General features: G+C 44.4%; 2 protein-coding genes across 7 annotated transcripts in view; both read left to right on the plus strand.

Moving 5' to 3' along the window:
• erfl1 (Ets2 repressor factor like 1) overlaps window positions 1–2,959 on the plus strand; it is a gene marked incomplete at both ends in the record, with an annotated part of 7,809 nt that extends 4,850 nt beyond the window's left edge. Inside the window, 2 exons of the mRNA XM_079749880.1 lie at window positions 24–153; window positions 2,166–2,959. Coding sequence (XP_079606006.1) covers window positions 24–153; window positions 2,166–2,959 — 924 coding nt within the window. The remainder of the gene's footprint in view (window positions 1–23; window positions 154–2,165) is intronic.
• Window positions 2,960–6,291: 3,332 nt separating this feature from the next.
• Window positions 6,292–24,181, plus strand: part of arhgef1 (Rho guanine nucleotide exchange factor (GEF) 1) — a 35,161-nt gene continuing 17,271 nt past the window's right edge. For 4 of the 6 annotated variants that reach the window (XM_079742126.1, XM_079742128.1, XM_079742131.1 and 1 more), the window contains exons 1-8: window positions 6,292–6,572; window positions 14,401–14,465; window positions 18,917–19,003; window positions 19,348–19,461; window positions 20,827–20,925; window positions 21,934–21,976; window positions 22,408–22,513; window positions 23,589–23,729. In XM_079742126.1, the coding sequence (XP_079598252.1) occupies window positions 14,439–14,465; window positions 18,917–19,003; window positions 19,348–19,461; window positions 20,827–20,925; window positions 21,934–21,976; window positions 22,408–22,513; window positions 23,589–23,729 (617 nt within the window). In that variant the 5' untranslated portion in view covers window positions 6,292–6,572; window positions 14,401–14,438. The remainder of the gene's footprint in view (window positions 6,573–14,400; window positions 14,466–18,916; window positions 19,004–19,347; window positions 19,462–20,826; window positions 20,926–21,933; window positions 21,977–22,407; window positions 22,514–23,588; window positions 23,730–24,181) is intronic. The other 2 variants (XM_079742127.1, XM_079742130.1) reach the window with 2 other exon arrangements.

A 24,181-nucleotide genomic window follows, 5' to 3' on the forward strand; every position in this document is an offset into this window, starting at 1 on the left:
CTCTCCCTCTCCCTCTCTCTCAGGCGCTGCAGTCTCTGTTCCCCCGCCTGCCGGACTCAGGGCGGGTAGCGTCCCTATTCGACCGCGGGGCCACGGCCCCCAGCCCAGAGGGGGACAAGCTCAGGCTGGACGCCTTCCCCTTCCTCAGCTCAGGTGGGTCTTAAGCACACCGTCTCCGTGGGCGGTGGAGGTTTCGAAGGATTTCCAACGCAGCCCATGGGGTAGGGTAGTGGTAAGAGTGTCGGGGTGGACTTCCAGACGAGAGCTGCTGGGTCCCAGACCCGAGGGTCACAGCTGCCTATCTGTGGGCTACCTTGAGCAAGATGCTTAGCACTTAACTCATTGGTCCGCTAAGCATGCATCTGAAGTAAAAGATATATTTTTGGAATGAGGATTAAGAATAATTAAAAGGAGAAGAAGTGAGGAAGTGTGTCCATCGGCTGAATAGGTGTCAGGAGGGCTGGTATTAATAAAGTTTTGAATGAAGAGATTTGGGGTGAGGAAAGCCTTCCAAATGGAGGACGAACCAGGGTTGATTCATATGTGCTGGATGGAGGAGGGGGGTGGTGATTGTTAGAGGAAGTAGGGGAGCTGGTTGTCCCGACGACGCCCCGGGGTGAGGCAGCGTCCTTCAGGTGAGGAGCGAGGCCGGGGTAGAGCCTTCATTATGCACCACTTCCTGCCAGGGGGACAGACCCCAGCAAGGTGGAGGAATCATCATTCACACACCTATGTTCGTATGATCATTAGCATGTGCCCTTCTATATGGCGTATGTATGTATGTGTGTGTAAGCGTAATAAATTATGTGGGCATTTGTGTGTTGGCCCGTCAGTATATGTTGTAGGTTTTACCCTCAAATCTACCGCAGCTATTGGTTTCAGTGCCAATGTGTTGCAGTAGATGAAAATAGATTAGTGTGCTCAGAGATATCTATGTACTGTACATGCATGAACATATGGCTGTGTGTGTGTTTTTGTGTGTGTGTGTGTGTGTGTGTATGCATTCCGCACCCACACACATGCACACACATAGACACACATAGACACACACGCACGCTGAAACACATACAGCCCCTCTTCACAGAGACACACATGTACTCCTCATCACACAAGCAGCCCCCCTCATTCTGTTTGTCCTCAGGTCCTTTTACCCCCTTCTTCCCTTCTCAACCTCCTCTCCCTCCCATGTGTCCCCCCTGTCCTAATCCCTTCCCAGGCAGGAAGGCCCTAATTGAGGGTGCAGGCTTCAGTTTGTGGCCTGTGGGCGCCCATTACTGTGTTTTCATAAGCAAGTGAGGCCTGCCTGACTGATTCAATATTCATGTGTCTGGCAGCTACTCCTGGCCCAGCACACACAGATTTCAGCACTGTCAAATTAGCCCTGCATAGTAAATAACAGAGTGAGGAAGGGAGGGAGTAAAAGGGAGAGAGGAGGGAGCCAGAGAGAGGGAGAAATAGTAAAACTAACAGAGAAGCTTGGGAAAGAGAGAGAGAAGCTCGAGATAAAGGTAGATAGAGGGAAAGAGAGAGCGAGACAGAATGTTTGAGTCGGTTGTCAGTTGGAAGGAAGTGTAGTTGGTTCGAAAGGAATTATTTTGTTCGTTCAATAAAATCGAAATTCAAGCATCTTCTCAGCATTACCTTATTCAATTTTTTTCTGTTGTCCAATGCTACGACATGCACTTATAATGATCCATTGTGCTACACCAGTACATTTCTAAGACAACATACTGGTACATGAGACCAAGGGAATAAGTAATTATATTTTATTAGATCTTTATTTTTGTAAATACCTTTTACTGTGCTCTATCTACACAAGATTAGTCAAGGTCCTTGAAATACAATTTATTTTTGAGTGTGAAAGAACAAATTAATAGATTTGGCTCTTTTTTTCCAATGTTTGGCACAGAAATGCAGATCTGTTTTTGTGTTTTTCTACTGCACCAGCTTGAAGTCGGTGTTCAGCACAGGCATGCATAAATGTTCTATCAGGTCTTTTTCTTCCTTTTTTTCTATTCAAGCAAATGTGCCAGAATTAGCCCCTGTGGCTTCTGATTAGACTTGCTAATACAACGGAGCATAATTAGTCAACATTCTTGGATGTTGTATGTCAGGAAACCTTTGGACCTCTCTGAGCACTAACGTCTGTGGATCTTCCTTCCCAGGTGCTCCGTGCTACTCCAAGCCCCCCTCTCTACTGGGGCCCTACCCCCGAAGCCCCCCCTTCGACTACCCATGGGGCTTCAACCCCTACCTCCCAGGGGCCTTCTCTCTCAACAACTGCCCCAAACTGCCCCCTGGCTCCCTCTACCCCTCCCACTTCTACCCCAACCCGCTGCAGAGCAGTCTCTCCGGGCTGCCGCACCCCTTCTCCTCCCTGCTGCATCCGGGTGGCGATGCGGGCGACAGGGCCGGCACGGGGCCAGCGGGGGCCACCAATGGCACGGTGGGGGGCCCGGCAGCCAGGCTGGGGCTTCCGCCGTACCCGGTCAGCATGTCCATGGGCCGGACCGACCTGCTCAGCGGGGCGGGGCTCGGAGCTCGGGAGGGCTCCCCTCCTGGTGTGGGGGGGCTGGGCATCGGGCTGGGCCTGGCGGCCGGACCCCCGGGGACACGCCCCCAGAGCCCCTCAGAGCGGAGGGGAGGGGTGAAGCAGGACCCGGAGTCAGACTCTGACCTGGAGATCACGGACCTGAGCGACTGCAGCTCGGACAACGACAACGACCACGAGTTCAGCAAGGCGGCCAGGAGCCGCTCGCAGATCATTTTGGAGGGGAAGAAAGGGGGCATGCTGCCACCCCTGTCCTCCTCCCTCCCGCCTCCCATGTCTCCCCACCCCCTGAAGAGCTTGGTGCCCCTCACTCCTCCTCGGCCCTCCCTCCCCCCCTCCCTCTCCCCCTCCCTGGCTTTGCATGAGCGGCACAGGGAGACGGAGACGCTGAAAATGATCCACAGCTAATAAAGCATCACCGGCCTCCTCCATGCTCCTCGCCAGTCTCTATACTTCTCTTTATCTCTCCTTTCATTGATTCACATACAGTCATGCTTTTAATTTATTAATTTATTATTATTTATTTTGAGGTGCCCCACTTCTCAAACCACTGCGTCTCCAATCCTGAACATTTTCCACAAAAGAAAGTTTAGTTTCTTTTTTTGAATGGTTCTTTTTTCTATCAAGCTTTTTTCATTTGCAAACTGGACAATATCGTATTGAGTTGTCCACTGCCATTAACAGCGGGGAATTCTGTGTGTGTATGGTATCAGGCTGCTAACGACAATTGTGTCCAACTTCGCTTTCTGTACATTGTTCTATGGTTTGCTGACTTGTTTAAAGCTTTGCCAGCAGCCCTTTTCAATTCCCTGTGCAGCGGTGCATTGGTGGGGAAAGGTAGCGAGGTGGTAAAATACCTGCTTTAACAAACATTAACAACCTACTTATACAAAAGGAACAGAATAACAAATAGTGCTCCAAATCGACCCAATTTCATAGATTTTGCCCTGTGATCCCTGATATTTAGAATGTTTTTTTTTAAAGACACAGTCAAACATTGCCACCTAGTGGTAGAGATCCGTCTGTCTCGTCAGTTGAATTGCTGATCTTGTGCTTGAGATTTTAGACCCAGTCCATTTTTGCACTTATTACTTTTATCGTTTTTTTTGTGTGAATTATTAAAATGGTTCAAACCCATATTTATTTCAGTGTATACATGTAGTAGTGAGTTTTTATTTTGTTGTGGAAGTATTTCCTACGTATTTTCTAAAAGGAAAGAAAAAGAGCAGTGGGAGCTTGGCTAATCTAAAATTTGTATGAATATTTCTGTATATATTTTACTATGGTGTATATTATATGTAATTAATATTCACTATTCTAAGATGTTACTGTATTGTTGTGATTTAATTCAATATTTAAAAAAAGTTGCCTAGGTATGTCAAAGATGAATTTATTAATGGCAGAAAATCTGTGTTCTGGAAATGTTTTGCTATGTTAAGGACTAAGTTCGCAATGGGAATTGTCTTGGAATTTCTCAACCCCAATTAACTGTGCCCTTTGGTCATTTTTCTAGATGCCCTCTGTACAAAACCCTTTGGGTTTAAAATATGCCGGTGGACTTATTTTTTATAGTTATAATTCACCCAGTGTAACTGTACTGTAATTAGTCAAATGTGATAAATATTGGTCTATGTATTTCTTTTTCCTTCCAACACCTCCCCTGAAAACCCATGTTGATTATTCTCTAATCAATGAGTTCTGTCGAAAAGGGTATTTGCATAAAGACATTAAAAATGGGAAACAAAAGGATAATTAAAAAGAAAATCTTTATCAGATCTAATTAGAACGAAACGAGCAACAAGCAGATGTCCTTTCGGGTTCCCTGTTTCTTCTTACACAGAGTGCAATACTTCCACAATTGTACAGCGTTATAACCTAGGCCTACAGTTTGTTAAGCAGTAGCGTTATACTATTAGTTGTTAAAGCTTTATTGTAAAGTTAATGTAAAGCTCTATGTTTGTTAAGTTGCAACAGGACAAGCCCTGGGTCATGGCTGTATGAGTACACTATCAGCTGTAAATACTGTTTCCTTTATGTGTGTGTGTGTGTACACATCCAAAATGACCTTGCAGTGGTTTTTACCTGTCACTTTTGTTTGTTTCACTGTAATGAGGAAAATTGAAGCGAGCAAAATAGGAAGAAAAGATTCATATCTTTCAAAAAGCAATAAACATTGTCGCAGAAAGTCGTGACCCGTGTGGACATGGAGTTCTTTAAATTCAAATGAATTCTGAGGATTTTTTGGGAAGCTCTTTATAGGTTTGCGTGCAACCGTACGTCTCTCGGTACACAAATATTGACCATCATAGTCAATTTTCTTCTGATTAAATATCTAACTACTTATTCTACACCAGCAGCCACACAAACTTGCAGGGAAGCATAGTATTCAGAAGGCTGTTTTTAATTTCTAGATGTTACCAGACAAGTACAGGACTATCGTAAAATAATTATCTATGTTTATAAATGTCACTATAAAAACACACAATTGTGTGTTTAATGTTTTTTTTCCATTGTTACAGTTGCCTCCCAATAGGGACAGACCACAGCGTCAGTGGTATTCCCCCCTTTATTCATGTGTTGATGGTACCCTAGATTGTAGAGTCTCTTGGAACCGATGTGAAAATATTTTATCTTTTTCAAATGTAATCACAGCCTTGAGGTGTAATTATGTTTTCTCAGAAATTACATTGACAATTTACTAACACCTCATTGACCTATCTTAATAATTTCATACATTTGGAAAAAAAAACAACTGAAAAATCACTATTGATTGTTCCTATTATACAATATTATATTGTTCCGAACACAAATCTTTCAATACAAAAGGACAACAAATAGAGAGTATAACAATTTCTGGAAAATCAAATATATCGAATTGATCTAAATAATTCAACACATTAATTACAAATACACATAATAGATTATTGAACATGTGGTACGACTATTTCTTACCACATTTCAAAGCCATGATGTATGTTCGATCAATGAATACGACATTCAAATATTACAAAATGTATAGTTGTACTCGTGATTACCACGGGGTGGCGCAGTAATGCCAACATGAACACTGAAGTGTTTCTCCCAGCACGCTTGGAAGGAAGTTCATGTGAAGCGTCAAGATGAGAGCAAATTAAGTTTTGTTTAAACTGGCCGCAATGCCCTTGGTTTATAAACAGATCATCAATAACCAGGTGCGGGTTTAATGTGGAGTCGTGAAATTATTTTAACCCTAGAATAGGCCTTATAGCACTGGACAATACAACACGTAGTTATTTTAGTCATAAGTGGACTATTTGAGAAGAAAAAGTGACCCTTTGAAATATATGTTTGAAGACATTGATCAAAGATGTTATAGGCCTATGATTTGTGACAGTTAAATTACACACGCCTAGGTAAGCCCAATCCATATTTGTTGTGCTATTAACTGGGACATAAAGAGATTGTGAAACAATTTAATAATCTGAATAAGAAAAATCTAAATATTAATAGACATTCACGTTTTGCTCAGATATGGACTAGGCTCAAGTGTGCATGCTATAAATTGTTGGCATAATTCAATACGAGCAAATCACATTCATAAAATAAAATTGCGCTGAAACATTAAATGTCTCGGTCATAAAGTGGCCGGCATAATGTCATTTCTTGCACACTGATAACACCATAGATAACGAAAAAGATCGCAGCAAACGTGAAGGAGCCATGGGGGGGACGGATTATTGTGTAACACAGTGCGGAAACAAACCATATTGGATCTCTTTTTTCTTTTGACAGACAGGAAAAAGGGCAAAAAGTTGCAATATATAGTTTTATAAGTTGTAAGCACCGCTCCACGAGTCAGTCGGTGATACGAAGCAATAACTGGACATTTACCGTACGCGTAATATACCAAACGTTATTCAGGCAAAGGTTTGGAATTCAGAGTTTTACTTCCGCGTACAATGTTTTTTTCCACTGACATACGGCAACTTCTGAACAGGAAACCCTACTAGACAGTAGTCTTGCGTTTTCGCTGTAAGTAAAGGTGAGTCAAGTGGCTTCGTTTACAAGTCTATAACCATGTGTTATTACTGCGTTCTGGTTTTCCGGCTACCTTTATAGAAAATACGGCGGAGAAGATTTGGTCGCTGTAGAGAAAAGGCTTTATTCGCTCGGCGGAGCAGAGCGTACCGCGGGGGTGAAGGAATGTTGTGTATGGCTACAATGTTGTACCAGGACACGCACAACCGAGCCGTTCACTACACAACCTCACGCTTCCGTAGATGGTTCATACCACCCTTCAATTGTACTTTGAAGGCCACACGTATTTGTACGTCTTCCATCTGACTAGTGGTTATTATGTGTTGTTTCTCACCATCTATCGTTGATTAATTATACTTGCATTGGTGATGCTGATATAGATCTATTGCATTGTTACATAGAGGTTTGCACTTTTCTGGGGTTTTATCCGGTTGCTTTTTGGTTTAGTTTTTCTTGGGGCTTACAGACCTAACTATAATAAGAGTAGTCTCTATATGATGTACGTATGTATGTATGTATGTATGTATGTATGTATGTATGTATGTATGTATGTATGTATGTATGTCCGTATGTCCTACGATTTTCTTGAGAACCATTGATCCGATCGACCTCACATATGGTGGGTGTATTTTGGAGGACCCAAGGAGGTGCAGCGTCGATTATGAAGTTGTTAGGATGAGCGGTTCTCTACCGGAGCCCAATAGTGATATCAGCGACTGCATTGTTGTTTATATTTGTTGACTTGTTCGTAGTCGACTTCAGACAGCAACAATGTTATGATAGCCTTCACATGTATGCCTAATTAACGTTAGTATGGCTATAAAACGACAATAATTCAACCTTCGATTTATATTTAGAACAAGCTCTCAATTCATATCGCGTATAAAACTATTGTTACTGTGTATAACCTATTGAATTTCTATTTCACAAAAGACCACTATGTTAATTCGGTATTATTTAGATTTATTCTCATTTGCCCTTCCTCTTCTCTATCCCTTCCCCCTCGTCTAACGCCCGTCACTCATTAAATAGCACAAATGGTATTTAATGGGAGCACTGCAGAGGAAACTCAATCATCTGGAATACATATAATAGATAACCCAATACACATATGTGGTTTTTGCAGAATGATTAACACTCTAGAAGGCTCAGGGCTTATTTAACCTTTTTTAAAACTGGTGATGTTGGTTATGACTGTTTGAATTATCAATATGCTTTTAAAATACTGCACAGATTTCCAATATGACATCATAGTTATAATATCCTGTCATTGTTGCCATTGCAAATCTATCTATTTCTGTCTCCTCTCGGGTAATGCATAGAATTATATGATATTGAATTATATATAAAATAGTTAATGCACATAGAGCTGATATTCATGGGATTCTTATAGTTGTATTAGACCTGGCAAAGTTTGAAGGGTTTGATGTATTCAAACTGGCACTATGTTTTATGTGACCAGCCAGCCAGCTCTCCAGCCTGGTAGACAGTCAACAACTGCAGCCCAAAGACCAGAATCAGGCCCAGCCACTTCCTGCCCTGCTCTGTTAGACTGGTGAAACACAGGACAGCACTTATCATCTCACTCCTTTCACTCCACTCTGTCTATTCCTCTCTCTCCTTGTGATCTCTCTGTCCCTCTCTCGCTCTCTCCTTCGGTCTAAACCTTTTTTTGCATGTGCATACTTGCCTGCAGCCCAACAGCGGCCATCTCTTCCTTTTAAAGGAATGTTGACTTTTTAATCTCAGTCCCCTGATCCTCACCTTTAGACCCCCCCCTCCCCCCTCCCCCGAACCCTCTCTCTTTCTTGTCGTGGGCGTGCATTTAACACACATCTACATCTATCTAATTAGATGCTAATTGTTTTTGCACACAGGTGCACCTGCTCTTGCAATATCAACCTTTTAACAAAGGTGGTAGCAAACAGCTACCCAGAACTGACACCTTCTACACACACACACACCCACACACACATACGCACACACACAGAGAGCTTGTCCTGAGGGCTCGCATGGGAAGCTAATCTTTTACTGTAGTTAGCGTTGCACTTCAAAGAGATGGCAGGTATTCCTCTCTGGCTGCAGCAGGTCTGAGTCTCAGGGAGCACATAATAAGAGACAGACGGACAGTGAGGCAAGATCCAAGCTTTACTCCTGCTGGCCCCATTGATTACAGAGCTCATAGCTTCAGTCGAGTGAGGGGCACTCATTTCCCATGCATGATCTCAGGCAGGTCAACGTGTGTGTGTGTGTGTGTGTGTGTGTGTGTGTGTGTGTGTGTGTGTGTGTGTGTTATTTGCATGTCGCTTCACATCAATCCTTCTAATAACTACCATCAAAGCTACACTAGGGTCAAAGCAACAAAACTGGTAGTGCGTTAATGTGATTGTGAGGTAGCTTGTTGTAAGGTGGGGTCACTGTGTGCACTGATACACATCCAAGCCTAAGGGAGTAAGGATGTAAGAAATTCTATTCTATTCCATCGCAATAATAGCTAGCACTCATAGCTAGCTCGATCAAGTCACACGCTCTCCGCTCTATGTCTCTCTCCCTCTTTGTGTCAAAGCAAGCCACACCCTGAGTGTAGATTCGGTTTTTCTTGATGTTTGTATGTTCATATTTCCAGGATGGGCCAGCGTTGGTTAACTCTTGCATGGTTACCCTTACCTGTCGAAACATGAACGCAGAGGAACCAGAGATGGCGGTTGCCGTGGCAGTTTGCCTGTCAACTCAATACACCTTCTATCCTATTACGACATTACATATTACCTGAAAGTGCGATTTGATCAATGTCTTAATGATGATGATGATGGTGTCTGTGCGTGTGTGGATTGTGTACGGCTGAGAGAGTGTACCCTCAGGAACCAGAGGTAGCTTAATTACCAATAGTAATTAATGCTATTTATTTAGGCATGGAGGGGGTACGGCTGGCACGTCCCATGCCTAACCCTGACCCTCAAGGCTGCCTGCAGGCAGACTGCGGAAGCCGGGCTTCCAACTTCAAAACTGTTCGCCTGGGAGTCCCCCCCCCCCCCCCCCGACTATTCTGTGTAAATGCAGCCTATGTTACAGTGCTGTTGTTGTATTTTTATTTGGCACGCAATGCCAGTAAAACAGTGTGCCACTGTAGCAGCCCAAACCTCACACTCCCCAACAGGTAGGACATGGAAAAAGCTGTCTGATTCTGCCCCAAGTGTGACTCAGACGGACAGCTGGAGAAATAAAGAGGGAGAGAGACCGAGAGAGAGCAGTAGAGAGAGGGAGAGAATGAGCTCTTTCATTCCAGTGGTCTGGATGGAAAAAAAAGGATAAGCGAGGCTAAGGTTGTAGAAATGGTGTTTACCCATGTTGAGTTGGTGTAGGTGTGTGTCTAAGTGTGTGTGTGTGTTGGGGGGAGGGGGGCACGCAGAATATGGCGTAGACAGATCAGTGATGTGCTCGTAGGCGAAGCTTAAACATGCAAATGTATTTCATACATTTTATCTGCTAAGATGCCATCCACATAGAAAACCCAACAGAGGTACACTGGATCTAAACTATGAAAGGGTCACTATGTAGTATTAAGGAACATCCAGCAAATTAGACTGGGCACAACTGGAATATTAGGCTCCCTATGTAGATATATTGGGCTCATTCTAAGGTAACAGAAACATTATATACTAATTACAACATGCTAGCTAATACGATATTCCATTTCTGCCAAATCGGTTTGGCTAGATGGCACTGAATTCTACACACAATCGTAATCAGTGTCATACTTTAGTTTTACACACTAAATAATTAAATACAATTGATAAATCTTTCAAGGAACCTCATCACTTGACAGTTAGCTACTCTACGTGGTAATGTAGCCCATGACATCATTTAGTAAGTTCCTATGGGTACCTTCAGGTCAGCACAGGCAACGGTAGTGGGCTAGAAAGGGAGGGGTGGGGCGGAGTCGGTAGCATCAGCAATATTGTGTTACCCTGCCATAAGAGCCTTTTTTATTGAGTGGTCTGAGTTTTGTATTGGCCATGTGCAAAGAGATGGCAGATCCTGTAAACGCCAAAGGGATGCCAGAATCCAGGTCAAACGGCTTCTACAGAGCATAGCAGGTCAGGTTTACGTGGCCCACTGGTTCCTTGAAGTCCCCCCTCAATGGACTCTGGATAACATATGCGATCACCTATACCTCAGAATGAATGAAAAACTGTGCGGCTTGTCCCAACCGCTAATAAAGCCCTCAGTGTTTGGCTTGAGCACACACACACACACACTGAAGCAGTCAAGCAAAGCTGAAGGTTGGCTATGAGCTGCCAATCCATGCCAGTCCATGTGCGCTGGCCTATTGAATATTTCCATGAAGTCTATGACCTCTGCATCAGGGCAGAGGGAGGGGGTGAGGAAATATATGGTGGGATGTGCAGGGAGACAGGGGGGAGGGAGAAGATAAGCCATTTGGCGCTAGGATTGGCATTTAACGCCTGAAAGCGAAAGAGAGAGCAGGAGGAAAGTAGGGCAATGGGGTTGTGGCACACCCATAAGAGCCCTGGGGAGAGGCTGGGCCTTGTTGATTGGCCCTTGGTAATCATGTGGAGAAGGGGATTCCTGTAGCCCCAGAGTGGCGCCGCAACTTGTCATTTTAGATATTGTCGAGAAAAAACAAAGCTAGCTTTTATAGTCTGGTGATGTTGGCAAAGTGGCTGGAATGGATGCAGATGCTCTGACATTGGGGTGGTTGGGTTGGTAAGGGGGGAGGGGGATTGGCTGATAACGAGGGTGGAAAGTGAGGCTGTTAACGGGGGAGGGGTTGTGGGACTGGTAAAGGGGGTTTGTGTGTGGGGTGGGGGTGCTGGGCAGCAGCGCAGTGTCATTAAAAAAAGGCCTCTGGTCCAAATTGAGGGCATGCAGAATTGGGTTAAACGCCATGGTGAATGTACAGGAATCAGTTGAGGGAAACACAGAGGACTAAACCAAATGGAAAAATAAATTCCAAGTACATGTGACATTTTATGGAAAAGTATGGAAATGCTCTGGGATTGGGAGCGTACAAAATGTAAATGGAATTGACCACTGGCATCCCCGAAGCAGATGGGCAGAGTAGAGACCTCAGAAAGAGGTTGTTGTTTGCCTTTCTTTACTAGGTATTATAATCTTATTTTAGCAACCACACAACGATTGTTAAATTCCCCTAATATGCTCCCTCCATTAATGTTCTCGCTGTTTTGGAGGGAGATCTTACAACAGCCGCTCATGTTATGTTGAAGGTATAAACAGAAGAGGGAGGTTAATATGGATGGAAAGTGAAGAGAAAGAGGGGAAAAAGAGAGTGAATAGGGCTGAGCGGATGAACGGAACAAGAGCGTAGGGATGTGTGCCGGAAGAGGATGTGGTAGAGAAGATGGAGAGGAAAAACCTAAGCTAGAGCTGCGCATTTTCATCCTCTCTCTAGCTCACAGCATCCCACAAATCTCTCTTCCTCTAGTTTTATTGACTGTTCTTGGCTCTTTGATAGTTTCTGCCTTTCTTCTATGTTCCTTCAGAATTAACTGGGTTTAACTGCTCTCTAGTCTGGTCTGGAAGGAAGCCATCTTGAACACACTGATCAGCTGTGAGTAATACATAACAACCTGCCCCGTCCTTGTCCTGTTGGAGTTAACACTTAACAGGACAATCAGGCCATTTTGGCCGTTCCTGACATTGGCATATTCCCCTTCCAAACGTAGTGAATCTGATGCCTTTCTTAAATAAAAAAGATCTTTCAAATGATGGCTGACATTGGGAGACATTTTCAAAAGTTGGTGCTACTGTTGGCTGCTAGCAAGGACAAACTATAAGCTAACTGACTGTTAGGCTAGGCTAGGAACATAGATTATGTAGTAGTAATGATGATAATAATGTGAATGCATATTTTTATTTTTCTTTACTGGTATTCTCACACAAATATTGTCTAATATTGCAATACATTTTTCAAGTGCAATTTTATAATAATGGTTTGATATAACTTTAGTTGCTCTGCCTCGATCTATCTGACTATTCACCTGTCAAAGTAACAATCCTTTCCATACATCACTGAGAGGCTGATCATTAGCGTTGCTGAAGAGGATATTGAGGCTTACGGCTGGGTGACTGGACTTGCTAAAGTTGCTAGTGAGACTAATGGGTGTTTAAGGTAGTTCATACCGAGTGGTTAGTTATCGGGTGGCTGCCAACGATTATCCATTATTGTCCTGATGTAGCTGTGATATTTTACACACGCATACAATGACGTGTTCTCGCATATTTGAACGTCCACTTGTGCACACATTATCCACAGGTTACGTGTGTAACTGTTATGGCGGCCGGTTCAATTCCTATTGGAGCCTGGGAGACACAACACATTTACACAGGGGCTGTTTTCACAGAGGTGTTTCTGTCTGTTCTGTTTGCTTCTGTCAATTTGGTCGTGTGATTTTGGGGGGCGGGGGGCTGTATTATTTGTCCCCGTGATCTCTTCTCACACTCTTTCTGTGTGTTAGTTGCATGTAGCAGAGTTTGTATTCACTCTATTTTTGTGTTCCTCCTTTGCACTGCCTCTGCCCTTTTCTTAATTTCCTGCTACTGCATGTCCCCTCGTCTGGTTTCTGCTTCCCCCAGTGTAGTTTCAACTTTCTACCCAGGGTTGGCAAAGTCGGGTAGAGATTTAGCGGGAATTTGATCATTTCCAACCTATGACACATTGGGCATTGAGACTGATTTTGTTCTGGAAGTGCTTGAAATGTGCAGCTTAATGGTGGATTTGTAAATGTGCTAAACGTATATCTTTCTCTGGTTTGCTTCTCGAGAACTCAGATGGGAGGGTCAATGTCCTGTTTCCGAGAGAGGCTGCTGAGACAACCGTAATGTGCAGTGTATTAGAGTTTGTTGAAAGTGGGCAGTTAAGTAGTTGGATGACATTTAGGAACCCTAAAGCAGTTTTGTGACATTTGATGACCACAGCAACCACAACTGCTCATTCTTCTCCTTCCTCTCTGGCCTAGTTTCATTGAGGTTGGGCTCTAGGTGATTCCTTCCTTATTTCAGTGCATTGATGAACTTTAAGATTGAGGGAGGGGATTTCACATACTATTCATCCGCTGCCTTGCTAGACCTGCTGCATTTTGTAGTTCCTCTATCCTTTATCCCTCTTTTCTCGTTCCCCCCGTCTTTCTTTGTTTAATCTAGCTTCTATTTAACTTTTGCAGATAGGTCAAAAAGGAAATTACTCTGATAGCTTCCTGAGGAAATTACACCCACTTCCTGCCTCCCATTCTGCATCTCCTGCTTCGGTCCTCTTTTTGTTGGTCTTTTTTTCCGACGGTTTTCAGGGGCAGCTGTCAGGGGGGTAGCAGCTTGCAGGACCCCAGAGAACCCCCCCCAGGTGCTGGTAATGAAGGGCTGATGAGAGGGCAATAAACAGCAGTGTAAATACAGCTGGCTGCGGCTATTAGCTGTCTATTTCAGGGTCCTGTTCTGACAGTAGTGACCTATAGAGGACAATGCAAAGGCTTTTTTTGTCAGCGTGTAATGCAAGCAAACCGGTAACGCTGCGTATACAATGAAGTAATGGGTCGTGTACAGAACAATGTAGGATCAGCTGAACCTTATTCGTTACATCCACAATGCCTCTTCTTTTGGTGCAAGTCCTTATTGTGAACAAGGCTGGGGAAATCTGGACTCATTTTCTGCTGACAATTTGGTCAAATTGTGGTTTGAAACAGTGTTGATAAAATGGTGGTTTTAAACGGTGATAATGCAGTGTGGGCAGGCCGTGCCTGCTTGCCTAACCAATTGCATATTCATCATTGACAGTCACTATGATATCCTTTCAGGAGTTTGATTGACAGGTGCGGACCCCTCCAATCGCGGCATGGACTGGGAAGATGCCCCTGAAGGGGTGAGGTCATCACTTGGCCACTTGAAACTACTAATCTCCCTCATGGGCTCTTTTGACTTGCCGGTTTTTTCCTCTGTTAGTGGGTGTTTAACCATAACAAGCTGGTGAAACGGGGGTGTGAGGAGGGTTATTACTGGCATGGGGGTCCAAACTCTCACTGATCTGGTGGAAAAATGAAATGTAGAATATGGTTGTGTTTGGCCCAAGGAAAAGGGAACAAGGCCGGCTGAAACAGGTGGTTTGTACTGCCCATGCACCGTCACTTACAGTATTGGAACCCGGCCCATCAGAGAAAGGGGAATGTGGTCATAAAGTCCAGTTGTCTATAGAATACTCTCAATGTTCACGCTGACACACACACACACACACACACACACACACTCATCCATGGGTACTCCCAAACCTCTTTAAGGCCAAGCCCCCTCCTCTAGTGCATACTTTCTTTCATTCAATTCACAGGAACACAAACAAACACACAGCGAGTACTCTTGATGGCTATCATTAGATTGATGCCATCTGACACTTAGTTAGTGCTGGAATGTGATGGGAGGGAGGAGAGGAGAGGAGAGAGGGGAGGGTAAAAGGGGTGAGGCACACAGCTGCCCACTCTAAGGAACTCCAGAACAGCATTCTGCACTTCTGTACACGTTTCCAAAGCAGCACAATCCACTCGTCCTCCCTGAACCACTCCCTCCCCGGCAGGCCTCCGTGATCCCTGGTTGCCCGGTGCCTTTCCTTCTAAGACGGCCCCTAACCGTGCATCTTCATCCATGATGCACAATGGGTAAAGTGGGGGGAACAGACCAGAGGAACAGGTTGTTGTTGTTAAAGTGAACATTCCTCACACCATCCCTGTAATCTGGCCCCGGAAGGGTCCATTTGTCTTTCTGTAGAGAGGGGAGTTCTACCCCCTCCCAAGACCGACCCCTTACAATCTGATTGAATGTTGAGTAGCCCTTGGCTAACAACGTTCAAACCCCCTCTTTCCCTCCTTGTCTGGGACTGACCCTCCCCTTTTATATAACCTCTCAGTAACCGTAATGAGCCAGCCTGTATTTAGCTAACCCGGCCCGTTTGAAGCTTAATGGGCGTGCTTGAGTGCTACTAGCACTTCTGCCCTGATAACAACAGAGACATAACTGCACGCCACCTGAATCCCATTTCAATAGAATCTGATGGAGTCACCCACAATGGCAGCCATACTTGTCTGCACTGAAACTTTTCCAACGCAGACCACATTACTACTGGTTGAACAATTTTCTGCAGCCCAAATTGATTTAGGGACCAAAAAAAGTCCTGGGTTTTTCTTTAGATCCACTTTATTTCAAATAAGCTGCGGTGGAAATATTACACAGTGCAGATATAAGATGTGATTCAGAGCTCCCTGCGTTTTATCAGCAGCATCTTTAAGAGCTTTTCTTTCGATACAAAACAAGACCTGAAAAGAGATTTTGTCTTTCCACCAGTAAACTGCATGGGTCATCGAGGTGTTTCATTTACAAATAACAGTTTGAACATGTTGGTGATGGTAAACCTACTGTAACATAACAGTTTGTAAATGTGGGTGCTGGTCCACCCACTGTAAGATAAGTTTGTTAATGTTGGTGCTGTTCAACCTACTGTAACATAACAGTTTGTACATCTTGGTGCTGGTCAACCTATTGTAACGTAACCGTTTGTAAATGTGGGTGCTGGTCCACCTACTGTAATATAAGTTTATGTTGGTGCTGGTCCACCTACTGTAACATAACAGTTTGTACGTGTTGGTGCTGGTCAACCTAATGTAACATAAAAGTTTGTAAATGTTGTTGCTGGTCAAACTACTGTAACATGACAGCATTTCAATCTGTGGTTCTGGGTTGTTGCGTCTGAGTTGGGTTACGCTGTCAGCAGGCCCTGGGCACTCTGTATGTGTTAAAGGGTCGGCATGGGTGTTTGTGTATGTGTTTGTTGGAGAGTCCTACATGTGGACATGCATTCACAGCCCCAGTAGGCCCATCTGCCCCTGTTATGCTAACCCCCCTCCCACACATGTCACCACAACAACACAACCCCCAATCAACCCCCCCCCCCCCCACACACACACACACACACACAAACACCAGCCTACTGGATGGCCATGAATGGACACATTCTCTCTCTCTCTCTCTATCTTTCACTCTCTTTATCTCAATCTCTGTTTATCTGTGTGTGTGTGTGTGTGTGTGTGTGTGTGTGTGTGTGTGTGTGTGTGTGTGTGTGTGTGTGTGTCATTTTCTCACAGTTGATCCCTGTCCGACGTTTCTTTTTTCCAATTCTAACTCCTCACCTTGACCTGCAAAGAGTTTGTCCACCAGAGGCCTTCACTGCAACGACACACACACACACACACACACACACACACACACACACACACACACACACACACACACACACACACACAGAGACACTGTTAAGGCCACTGTGCTTGTTCCAGCGGGCCCGCATGAACGAGTACACACAGACATATAGGATGTCTGATGATACAGACACAAACAGCTGTACTTGTCATAAACGCTTTGTGTTTAATGGTGGTACTTGAACCTAGCTTCACAATTCAGAGGAATTCTATAAGACTATAAGATTATTTCGACTTCAATCCCTTCCCGTTCTTTCCATTAGTTTCCATTCATTTAAGAGCCCACCAACCATCTCATCGGATCATCAGAAGTACAACCTCAAATGCAAAGTGGTGGTGGATTTATTGTTGTGTTGTGTCGAGTGGGCTCCCATTGACTGCAGGCAGACGTGTGAATAATGTGTCTGCTACAGTACAGGCAACAGAGGGCACATTGTAAGACAGTGTGGCAGCCCAGCGATAAGGCCGGAACAGTTCATATGGGGGCAGTGTTACTGCGTGATTAAAAGAAAAGCATGAACTCAGGAGCGCTAATCTCCAGAAAACATCAGTGTTGTGTATATAAGGTGGGGGTGGCTGTTGTATTCAACACTTCCCCATGGTGACCATTCCTGCCATTACACCAAGTTTTATCTAGAAGTACATGTCTGCCATTTTGATAAAGGGCACAAAAACGGATAAAGAAAAAAGAAACCTCTCCCCAGAATGGATAAATAATGTTATGAAAGGGGTATTAGTGATCCCGGCTCTGACCAAAACCCTACAAATACACCCAATTACAAAAGGCTCCTTTAAGTGACCCCTTCTCTCTTTCTATCGCTCTCTGTCTGATATTCTATAAAACACATGCATGCCTGCACCCCTCTTCTTCATTCGCCTTACAAATAGTAATTATTTATGTCCTGACACATTTTGTCTCAGTATAGAGGAGATGGCCAGTGCGTGTGTGCTAGTGTGTATTTCTCGGTGGCGGCTCTTTTAGTCTGTTGCATTTCAACGACGAGGGTGTGTGTTTATGTGTGTGATGGGGGTTGTCCATCTGTGTTTTCCAAGGATCTAAAAGGGTGAGTGGGGGGCTCACTGCTATCTCATCTCTTACCGCTTCTTTTTTCCCGCAAACCTTATTTCTTTCAAAGGGGTCATATTATTGCATTTTCATGGTTGTAGAACCGCTGTCACCCTCTTTACAAAATGTTCGGTTTTAACTGCCTCTGTAAGGCCCCCGTCCCCGAATAATTCAGTCTGCTCTGATTGGTCAGCTGACCGACTCTGTTGTGATTGGTCAAGTGCTTAGCACAGGTCAGCAATCTCACTTCCCTGAGTCGTGAGCAGCTGTAAACATTGCTGGTTTCAATGGCTTCAGTTCAGCTGTACCTTTTCGAGCCAAAGTCTGACAGGGAATCATAAATTTAGGACAAACAATCGGTTAGATTCCAAAACGTTTCGGTTCACTGAGGCCTACAGCTCACTAACCAAAATATTTGAACACAATAATGTGAGCTAATATGGAGTGCAAAACTACCTGCAAGGCAGGACTTATGCACTTCACATATAGATAAAATGTGTGTCCCTGTGTTCGTTTGAGGATGGCTTGGCAGCCTGTAGCCCTGCAAGCAACCATCCTCAATCTAAATCTCCGTCTCTGTCTCCGTTCCCACTATGCCTGATGAAGGTTTTCCGTCCACACACGCATTCCAACTCTGGGTTTTGCCGGCCACTATTGCCTGGACCAGGTGACATAAAGTATATGTCACGGTCTTCAGAAATATAGTGCATGTTTCTCCCGTTCGGCACAACAACAGAATTTTCTGAATCATTTTCAGAGCTTTTCCTGAAGCTCTCTTTCTCAAGTGGGAACGCCAGCATAGTGTGCAGGGAGAACCAAACAATAAACCTTTCTGTCTGTCTGTCTGTCTGTCTGTCTGTCTGTCTGTCTGTCTGTCTGTCTGTCTGTCTGTGCGTGCCTTTGTGTCTTTCACTGCACGGCGGGGGTCCATAACATCAGAGATGGAGTGCACATTTTATTCCCGACTGCTAGTCCTTATTGTCTTGTTCTCCCCCCTCCTCCTCCCAGCGGGGTGTGTTTGGGGCGCTCAACTCGAACCCAGCCATGAGCATCATCGGGGCCGAGGACGAGGACTTTGAGAATGACCTGAACGAAGTGAGTGTATCTTCATGGTTATCAAAGGCCATTGAAGCCGAGTCTTGGTTAACTGGGACCTGTATTCCTTCTGTCCCATTTCCTGCTTGGTCTTTCCGTCTCCTCCCTCTCTGTCTCTCTCTCCTTGTCCCTTAATGTCCGTCTGTGTGTCTCTCTCCTCTCTTTCTCCCCATCTGTGTGTCTGTCTCCTTGCCTCATTCTGTCTGTGTGTGAGTGTCTCTCGCCTTCTCTCTCTCTTTCTGTCTCTCTCCGTGCCCCCCCCCCCCTTCCTCTGTATATCCCTCCCAACTTGCTGTCTGTATCTCTTCTTCCATATCGCCATCTCTGTGTCTGTCTGTCTCCAGGTGCCGGACAACCAGTGCCCTTATTTCAACTGCATAGAGCAGCTGAAGGGCCGGCCCACCCACCTGCTGGTGTTCCTGCAGCACGTCATCCTGCAGTTTGACTGTGCAGCCCTGGTGAGCGACACTGTGTGAACCCCCTACTGTGTTGAATTACTACAACTCTGTGCTACTACAACTGTGAATTCCAACTGCTACTGTGTAATACACATTAGTATAGAGAGTGTATTGTGTCCTCCATATTGTGTTTTTGAGTGTAAATGTGTGAACATGACAATGTGTTCTTCAACACACACGCCAACCCAAGATGGATGGAAAGATAATGCAGCAGGGGTGTGTGTGTGTGTGTGTGTGTGTGTGTGTTTGTGTGAGAGTGCATACGTGCATGCACACACACACACACACACACACACACACACACACACACACACACACACACACACACACACACACACACACACACACACACACACACACACACACGCACACACACACGGAAATAAGAATCGAACATCGTGTGGTCATGATGTTGCATGTCAAAATGAAAGTCACCAAAGAGATGGGTGTTTTCTAAACGACATCCTGTGCATGACTGCGTGTGCGGCTGCATGTGCGGCTCAACTATGTGAGTATCACACCTAGACACTGCAGTCGTCCCCTGCACTTCATTCAAGTCCTCAATGAAGACCACGCCGCTGGTTCCTAGCGTTTGATCATAAATTGTGTGTGGTATATTTTTCCCCCAAGAGCTGCTCTCTTGCCCCAGAACATGTAAATGCACGTGTTTTTTTTTTTTTTTGTGGGTCTCGAAATAACAGTTAAGCATGCCTTGAGTGTGTGAGTACGTGCGTGTACTTGTTTGTGATTGACGTTAGCATTCTTCCTCCTCTCTGCATCGCATGCAGCAGACACTGACAAACCTCAGGTAAAGTGCCCCCCCCCCCCCCCCCCCCCCCCCCCCACACTCCTTACTCCTTCCTCCCCCTCCTCCCAGTTCCTACTCCTCCTCCTGCTCCGTCTCTCTTGATGACATCAGCAATATAGGCCTGCAATAGTGTCTATCATACGTCCTCATGTCGTACACTGTGTCGGTTAGTCTATTGATTGCTTATGGGTTTTTATTAAAGTCCCCCATGCGCTGGCTGTTGAATCAGTGCCCGTTCTGCCGTGGCTGCTATAGCTGTGAATCTGTGCGTGTCTTAAGTGTTGCAATGAAGAGACGCGTAAAACTCACACGCGCATCTCTTTAAGCAGTGGCATTGAAATAGTGTACATGTTGACCATTAGATTTCAAGTTCAATGTGATTTTAATGTGATTTCCTCTGGTTTTATTCCTTCATGTTTCTTTCCCTTTTTTCTCTCTTTCTCATTCTTTTCATGTTCTTTCCTCTGCCTTTTCTTCCTCTCTACCTTCTCTTCCTCTCTCTCTACCTCCCTTCCTTCTCTCTTCCCTTCCTTTCTTCCTTCTTTCCTTCCTCTCAGCTGTGCTACCTTCACGCAGACCTCTTCAAGAATCTCAGTGCCAAGGAGACCAAGAAGCAGTTTGTGGAGTTCCACAGCAACTTCCTGGACAAGGGGGCCGTAAGTAGTGAACTGTTTGAAGAATCCTATCAACGCTTATCGTTGTTGTTATTATGATTTCAGTTTGCTGGTTTTAACTGATTACAGTGGCGGCTTGGAGGAGGAAATCTCCCCATGGATCGATGAATGAAATGATTCTCTTTTTGCTTTGATTTATTTCTCAACTTAAGTGCGTAAAGAAGTTTGTTTCTCCAGAAGCTTCTTCTTCATCACAATTGTATTCATCGGCTGTTTTTTGCGATATAAAAATCAATTGTGAAAACGCCCCCATGGAAGCCTCTGCAATTTATAGATATTGCATTCTTTCACACCGCAGAATCAAAATGAATTCAATAAATCGCTCTGCTTTAGTTTGGACGTTTGAATGCTTGGTTTTGTGTGTGTGTGTGTGTGTGTCCCTGACCCTGTCTGTGTGTATCTAGGTGTTCTCTTGTTTGCCTTCTTTGTTTGATTTCTTTTATAAGCTGTGTGCAGTCTGTCTGTCCGTCTGTATGCACTACACGTCTCATCCACAGAAATCAGGGTCTCTCTCTACACACCTGTCTGTCTGTCACTCTGTCATGTTTCTATGTGTTCGTCATGTGTTTACTGTACTACTGTCTACTGAGTTGACTTCTCTGTTTGTGTCTGACCCCATGGCTTCCTGTTGAGATCGTGGGAAAGCCCTTAAAGAAGAGCTCTCCACTCTCTGTAGCTCTGGAGGTTCTGTTTCACTTTGTCTTCTGGTTCCATTTGATCCAGTACTTTTAACCTCCCCTTTGTTTTAATCAAAGTATCCTCTTACATCCCTGAATTAGTCCCGCAATTATACAAACTTGAAATGGATTTGGTGTTTTTCATTGTTTTTCTTAAATTCTTCCTTGTTATTTAGTGTTCAAGTGACCCCTTGTGGCAATGTATAGTAACTGCATGCTGTGTTAATCACACGCTGCAATCCCTCTCTGTTCTACATTGTAGAATACTGTAGAACTGTATTATATTTTTAATAGGTGACATCTTGTTTCACAGATTCTCAAAGTGGTAGTTCCAGCTGCTCTTTCTATTGAATTGGGTAAGTAATCAGGCAATATACATTTAAAAGTTGAACATTTTAGTGGGATAAAAAATGGCAATTTTGATGTAAAACAATTCTGTATGGTGAAATTCGGTATTCCTGTAAGAATTAACTATGAACAAAGCCGGTCAGTTAGTTTGGGTCTTAAATAATATTTTTTTTGGTGATTTATGGCTACTGCCATCTTTTTATTCTTTTTGTCTTTCATTTCAGCTGCAACCCAAGTCTTGCAGAGTTAAACATACATTTAATTAAATATATGCTACCCTATTTTAGATATAATCAGATCCCATATATCATAAAAGAGGTGTATGAGACCTTAATACCAAAATGCTTAGTTGGGCAAAAAGAAATTCCTATCTGCACAACAGAGGAGAAAATAACCCAGCCATCTCCACCCCTATACGGCCCTGTCCCCCCCCTCCCAGACCGAACCCGTCCAGAGCTGCTCACTGAGGACCTCCAGCGGCGATATGTCCTGGAGGTGCAGAGCCAGCAGGAAGCAGAGGTGGCCAAACAGCTGGAAGACTTCCGGTAGGCACACCACAGCTGAAGCTCTTTATTATTCAGTAGTAAACACTAAAATTACCTTTTTAAGTTTATTTATTTTCTCTACCTGGCTGGGATGTAGCTGGAGATGTACCGTAATGTGGAGGGGAAGCTACCTTTGATGTTGTTCTTATTTTTTATATTTACATAATGAGTAGGATTAGGCTTTGAGACAGGCCAGCTTTCAAGAACCTGAACCTGAACCTGAAATTAAAAAATGACTTCTTATTTCTGAAAATTTTCAGAAAGTGTCGTGCTTGTATCAAAATGCATGGAGCATTACTTACATCATTATGAAAAATGTAAATTCCTATTAAGCACAACATAAAAGGATAACTTCAACAGACATAATATTTTACACTAACTGGTGGATTTTCAATAGATTTTCATCTGCCAGCTGATTCCTGTACAGATGAGATGTAATGCTGATACTATTATTAGTATTTAGAGTTATGGCAATGACATGGGAAAGACATCACTAAGCAGGAAGGTAAAAACAAGCTGACCGACACAACAAATCAGGAAAGAGTGGAACTACCCCCAATCAATTAGCAGAGGAAAAAATTGACATTGTAAAGGTAAAATATTTAGCAGCGTATTTAAGTCCGTTACCCGAGCACGTCGGTACGGAGAACTGTTATTGACACGCTTGACATAAGCAGGAGAAGCCTGATTAGCAAGTGTGGCCCTCAAGGGGAACTCCAACCTCTCCCAGAGCCCCAAACCCATTTTACATTCACTCGCTCCGGCTAATCGAAGATCATAGCACAGGGGGAAACATGAAACGTGCACGCGCCTTTTGCACACTAACACCCGTGCAAGGCATTTGGTTTCTCTACACGCCTCACATCCTGTGTTGCTGTTTCTCTGCTCCCTCCTTCTCTCTGCTCTCCTTCCACCCTCCCCTTCCTCCTCCCTCCTCACTCCTCATCCTCTTCCCTCCACACCTCTTCCTCCTCTTCCCTTCACTTCATCCTCCTGATCCTTTTCAACCCTCCCGCCCTCACTCCTCCTCCTCCTCCTCCTCCTCCTCCTCCTCCTCCTCCTCCTCTATCTGCAGGTGCAAGAGGATGATGGGAATGACGGCCAACGAGGCTGAGTTGTTGGACGTGGAGAACCACTACCCCACCGACCGCATCCCCATGGAGATGAAGGAGAAGTCTGTGGCCGAGGTCATGCTGGACAAGATGGCCGAGAACCAGTATGTTTGCCCCAGTTTCCCTACCACCCCACCGCAGCTTCTCCTCCAGGGCAAGGTGTCCTTGGAGGGTAGCGTAACTCAACTCGGTGGCCAACCATAAAATAAAGTTTGGCACTTTGGGTAATCATGGTCATGCTTGCGCTTTCCCAGCCTGTGCCAGTGTTGTTGTGTGGCGATTATGAAACCTTTTGAGATAGATACGAACAAAAAAGGACATTGAGAAATAATTAAGAAAGCTCTTCCCTATAATGCCAATCACTACATCGGCTAATCACAACTATAACGAGGCCTTCAGGTTTCATATTTAATCTCAATATTGATTTTCAAAGAAATCAGCTTTTAGCACCAAACGGACACTAGTGTTTGGGACATTGGCTAAATATGCAAGATAAATAGAGAGATAAATATGCGAACAGCTTGGACAACCACAAATAACTTGGGCCCGGCCACTG

Source organism: Pollachius pollachius (genome assembly GCF_949987615.1).
Source record: "Pollachius pollachius genome assembly, chromosome: 1".
Lineage (NCBI taxonomy): Eukaryota > Metazoa > Chordata > Actinopteri > Gadiformes > Gadidae > Pollachius > Pollachius pollachius.